Below are 6000 nucleotides of genomic sequence, written 5' to 3' on the forward strand. Positions count from 1 at the left end.
TCTCTCCAAATACTCAACGGGTTTTGCTCCTAACACTTTGCAAACAGCAACAGTTGGAAGCTTGCAGGAATGGTGCCTTGACCTTACGGGATTTCATAGCAATTCCCCACAGACACAGCATCCCTTGCCCAGGAAGGCAATTCCAGGGTACCCTGTGAAGGAATCCCAGTGGGAGAGCAGAGATTGTGGAACCGTCTGAACCACGTGCGCGCTTATTCGCAGGCAGGGATTTACATAAAGCTTGCTTTTGTTTCCCTGTGACATTTTTCTTTCTTTTTTTTTTTTTTTTCCAAACAATTTTAAAAATAAGGTTATATGAGACCACACACAGGCAGCGCTTGTATCATGTCACTGCTTCTTCGGCAGAACTCTCTAATTTATTTCAAAGGGAAGTTCGGCTTCAAAATTGAGGGTGTGATATGAACTCAGAAATTAACACAAGAATTTTCCTTGGGGGGAACGGAGGCTGAATCAGACATGCAATAAATGACCTCGGAAGCCCTGTGCCTTGGTACCTCCACCTATCCAACATTATGTTTTCCTATAAAAAATTATTTTCACTATTATTCTATTCCTAGCCAGGTAGAAGAGCTGGAAGAAGTGGATTCGCTCTGGTCAGGAGGGAATAAATGACTCGTCTGTCTGTCTGCCAGGATGTCCATCAACAGCCACCACGCTCCCAGCACTTTCTGCCAGGAATACAGCAATTTATGGGGACAGAGTAGTGTCCCGACAAGGTCCCACAGCACAAGCCCTGATTTTAGGGAACCTGGCTGGGATGCTGCTGGTGATACTGCCCTCCCACAACAGCAGGCGCCGCCGGGGACGCGTGCAGCTGCTGTGAGCCACACACAACATCTGGAGAAGGGATGCAGCAGCCACAGATCCCCATCACCAGGAGACTCCGGGGAGTTTTCCCACCGGTTTCGACAGGATCAGAACCCGACAGGGGGAAAAAAGCCATACTAAATAAACCATTGCCCCGACAGCTCAAGCTGGGACAGAAAGGCTTCTCCCCAGAAGCAGCTGAGCTGCAGATTTCCTTCCGCCAACTGCTGGGGGGGGCAAGAGCTTCCTCCCGCCGAGGGATGGAGCAGCCCCAGGGGAAGGGGCTGCAGCAGGAGCCACATCCCAGGGCTCAGCTGATGCTCCCCGAGTTTCTCTCTCCGGCCAAGGGCAGCAGGAGACTTCTCAGCTCCGTGCTTTTTGACCTCATGATGGAGGTTTGGGACCTGTGGCCCCAGGCCAGCAGTAACTGCTCTTTCATCTCACCCTGCCCAAGGGGACATTTCAAACCCACCGCACGGAAACCAAGCTCCAGGAGCCCGGGGGACCACGGGGACCACAGCTCCGAGCATCAGCACCATTTCCCAGGCCTGCTATCTCCTCTGGGGACTTCAGATGTGCAGAGCTCCCACCACCCCTCTGTGCTCCTATATGAGCTAGACAACTTAGTAATTAAGAAAATGAGGTAGTGTCTGTTTTCCAAAGAAATAGAGGCTCTTGGACATCCGTTTCTCACACAGGCAGAAAGTCCAGTGCCTCAGATTTATATATAAGACAATTTAATTCCACCTTCACACACCTCACACACTCATTACACACAACAGAGGTGCACAGATGATGTGAAGAGCCCCCCCAGAAAGCTCTCCCACCGACTGGAGCAGGGAGAGTTTGTGCCCTACATCCGGGACAGAACGGCTCGTTCCCCTATTTTATAAACCTCTTTACAAAAGGAACTTAAAGAAACTTATAAGTGCTCCTTCTACCATTTAACTACCACATGGTACAAGATATAACAATGTTCAGAAAACCCCCTCGGGTCTAAACTCAATTATACAACTGTAGCAAGAAAAATATTTTAATCTGATCAAAGTGTTAACATGTTTGACCATGTCTGACCTCTAATGTTTGTAACCACCTGAAAGGCTGATGTTCTTACTAAGGATGTACCTTAATTTGATTTAAAGTCATTTGTACTATTTAGAAAAGGATATAGTTTTATGGTTTTTTTGCTTCGTTTAGAAAAACAGTTCCTCAACTTGTTAATATTCTTTGGAAGTTTCTTGCAGATTTTCAACGGGCAAATCCTACACGTTGCAGTCTGGGAAAAGCTGGGCTCAGCAGGAGTGGGGAGAGCCAGGAACCACCGTGGATGCGACTCTGGGTGAAAAATGGTTCTCCTGGTGCCTTGCAAAATTCCAAGATTTCAGATGCACACACAGCCTGTGTCTTAACACACTTAACCCAGAATATGCCCTTCCCAGGCAACGGGGGCTCACGGGATGCTCCCAAAACGGGGGACACCCAGGCTCAGCCTTGTCCCCAGTTCCAGAAGCACCTTCACCTGCACATTCTGCCCACCCCTCCAGTCCTCCTTTCTCTCTCTGACAACTCTCCTACCAGTCCAGGCTACTTGTGTGTGCTCCAACCAGCACCCCTCCAGCTGAACTGCCCCAAATTGGCATTTGCCACCTGCAGCAGAGGTGGCCCACCCAACTGATGGCTGCAGGGTGGCTCTTGCCACCTTGCTGGGGACATCAGCTGGGCTTGGCATTGCTGCTGATGTCAGTTATCACCCGGACACATTCTATGCATCACTCAGGAGCATGACCAGAGCTTATAAATAACACAAGTTGGTGAGTTGGGGTAAGAAAAAATAAAAAAAAAGAGACAATTTGGGCTGGGGAGATGTGGGCAGGATGCTGGGGTGCGCAGCGTAACAGTTAGCGGGTTCCCAACCACCTCGAGGGAAACAAAGCAGAAGTGATGCTGCTGAGAAAAATAAGAGAGAAAATAAAAAAGAAAAAAAGGAAAAGCAGCACACCGGTACGGCCGGTAACGACACACCCACCCAGGCGGGTGCTCCGGGCCGGCTCCGGCGCTGCCGGCAGCCCCTGATGGGGTTCGGAGGGAGCCCGCAGAAAAAAAAAAACACATTTGTGGTTTTACGGTGCGTCGCAGGGCGGGGGCTCAGCCCGCAGCCTCCCTGCCCGCCGCCCTGCGCCTTTCCTATTTTTCAATCAGTGAAATGTGAAGCCCTGCCAGTTTGCCACAGTAAGTACTCCTGGGTTTATTTTTTTTCTGTTTGTTTTTGTTTATTTTTGATTTTTATTTTTTTTTTTTGCAGGTTCTGAAATGAATCCGAGCTGCAAACAACCGTTTCCAGGAAGCCCCATTAACCCAAATATAATCTCCAGCACCGTGCGCACGCACCACCGTGGTACGTAAATCCCATTCACTCGCACTGCCCTCCTCCCCGGCTCTGCTTGTGCTAAAGCCTTAATTAAACACACTTTTATGGATGGTTAAGTATCTGCAATCTTCGGTCACAGATCTGACCTCCTCAATTATCGCAAGCAGCCACCAGATTATAGCCCACACTTCATATAATACACAGAGAGCAGCAATAAATCTATATGGGAGCAATACATCATTTGCTACGATAACCTTTGCACAGTCAATATAAATACAAGACGGAATTGCCCAGAAAAATGTATCAGAATAGCAAATAGCCAAAAGACCAGCCTTGATCTGAGGAAGAAATCTTCCCCTGTCGGTTCGGTAACAGATTATTATTATTATTATTTTTTAGCTGAAAAAAATAAATCAAATCCGCTTTTTTAAAATCACACCACACAACACACCGCAGGATGCGACCGGGCCAAAGGAAAGCTGGTGGGGACAGTGGGTGATTTCTGTGGCTCTCCAGGGGATGGGACGGGATGGTTCCTCCTCTGCTACTGGGTTTTGTCCCCTTCGAGTTCTGCACACTCTATTCACCCCCGTCTGCTGCTCCGACAGCAACCTCTGGGGTTTTTTAGGACATTATCAAGGGGAAAGGCGATTTACAAACCACAATCTACTTCTTCTGCTTAATTGCTAATAAATAGGCTACTGCCCTTAGTTGCCCATCTAAGGGTTTAAGATTCAAAGAAATATTCTACTACAGCACATAGTTGCTGGGCTAATGTAACTCTGAATTTAGCCAGATTCTATACCAGGGAGCAAGATAAATCCATTTAAATAAGGCAAATTTAATATAATCATTTGAAATGTATCAAGAAAAGAGCAACTTAATATTTTAGAGGGGCGAGGGGATACTCGGTACCTGGAGAAAGGGACACGAGGTGGGAAGCAACAGAAGAAATGCTTATTTGGATGACAACAAACGCACACTGGCCCTGCCTTGCAAACGCATCTTTTCTTGCTACACACTGAAGGAAGGCTCCAAAATTTGGGGACAGACCCACAATACCCGCACAGTGACTTCAGCAAGGGTACAACAGGCTGTAGCGGGGACAATCAGGTCCCCAGAGCAACCTGGGAGGGACAGACAGGCTCACGGAGCGACACGTCCCCTCCTGCCACCCAGGGTTGGGCGGGAGGACACGAAGGGATTCCAGCCAACGGGATTTTCTCCCACTTTGACTGGAGTTTCATACCCCCCAATCCATCCATTTTCCATAACGCCAGTAACAACCTGCCCCTCTCGTGACCAAAACGGGGTGAAATTAAGAAGCGCACTATATATTCTTTTAAACCCTGTCCCTTTATAGTTTAAAACCGAGGCTGAAATAAACCCAACGCTGTTCTGTTCTCGTTCACTGCAGAATAACCTCTGACAGGAGCCGGCTCCTCGGGAGCGACACGAGCACCAACCATCCACCCCCAACACCTGGACATCATTTTCTGCAGTTCTGCCAGAGCCAGTGATGGCAAACAACAGCTTTTGTAGAGTAAACCTTTCCTTTAATTATTCTAGCAGCGAAACTTACGAGAAGATCCACAATTACTACAGCTGATTTGACCCCAGAGGGGGAAAAAAAACCTTTAAAGAAGGTTAAAGAACACTCCTCCAGCCGCATCGAGCCTTTTCCTAAAAACTTCGCTGGCCATTTTAGAAGAGTAAAAGCCACTTTCTGGGCCACCAGCCACAGCGGAGCCCCAACCGAAGGCAGGCCCAAACCTGGCCCTTTCACAAGCAGATAATGTCAAACTCCAGTTAAGCTGCGGGACGCATCCCTCAACGCAAACACCCAACGCTGCTCGTCTCCAAAGCCCGTGACCCAGAAAAAGGCAGGGCCACTCTGACACCAGATTTTAGGCTCCGACGGCTGGAGGAGGAAAGGGGAACCCAAAGGATGGGGAAGCTGGAAAAGAAGCTCCTCCAGCAAATTCAGAGCTTGCTGCCGAGCATCTTTTCCCCCCTTTCCTTCTCCTCCTCCCTTCGGCTTGGGCAGAACAAGCATTTTCGAGACGGGGATGTAATTTGTCAGGAAAAGATTAAAAAAAAAAAACAAAGCACGTGTAGGTGCCTGCGCGATACCTGCAACAGAGCTGAGCGGTGAGAGAGGCCACGAAAACTCCTCCGGGAGGAGAGGAGGGACTCACCAGAGGTGACATAGATCCATTGGGCAGATACGGGTCTGAGAGCATGAGGAAGGGGTAGCCAGAGTACGCGGATCCTTTATACATCCCCGGGTCCTGATGCTTCATACCTGCGGGGATTAAAGCTCCCGTCAACCTTCGCAGATTCCTCTGCCTGTTTTGGGGGGGTTACAGCGCATTTTGGGAGTCTTTTTGCACTGTACTCCTCGGGGAGGGTGTTTTGGGGGTGCCGGGGTTGGTGTTTTGGGGGTGCCGGGGTCCCCAGGGGGGGCCGTGTCCCGCAGGGGGTGCAATGGGAAGCCTTGCTCCTGTCAGCTTTCCCCATGGGGGGTTGTGGTGGCCAAGTTGGCATCTCCTCCTCTGGGGGGGTGCAGGGTGATGGGCTGGGGGACCAGGGGGTTCACCCACCCCGGGGATGGCGAGCTCTTGGGTGGATGGGGCGAGGCGATTTGCACACACACACACAGAGGTGGGGGTCACAGAGGACTAACCATCATCCATGTGGTCCGGGAGCTTCTCCTGATAAACCCTCTGCGGATCCTGCACACGCCTGATGGCCTGCATGGGGAGGAGAGAGAGAGGCAGAGTGGGGGGGGGGTGTGGCGGGGG

The 6000-nt window shown here is 50.0% G+C and overlaps 1 protein-coding gene across 1 annotated transcript in view; it reads right to left on the bottom strand.

The window, feature by feature from the left end:
* TCF7 (transcription factor 7 (T-cell specific, HMG-box)) overlaps window positions 1-5948 on the bottom strand; it is a 74106-nt gene extending 68158 nt beyond the window's left edge. Inside the window, exons 1-2 of the mRNA XM_014948007.1 lie at window positions 5883-5948; window positions 5395-5501 (exon numbers count right to left, since the gene is read on the bottom strand). Of these exons, the coding sequence (XP_014803493.1) occupies window positions 5395-5501; window positions 5883-5892 (117 nt within the window). The 5' untranslated portion in view covers window positions 5893-5948. The remainder of the gene's footprint in view (window positions 1-5394; window positions 5502-5882) is intronic.
* Between the last annotated feature and the right edge of the window lie 52 nt (window positions 5949-6000).

This window comes from Calidris pugnax, unplaced genomic scaffold (assembly GCF_001431845.1).
Source record: "Calidris pugnax isolate Ruff unplaced genomic scaffold, ASM143184v1 scaffold27, whole genome shotgun sequence".
NCBI lineage: Eukaryota > Metazoa > Chordata > Aves > Charadriiformes > Scolopacidae > Calidris > Calidris pugnax.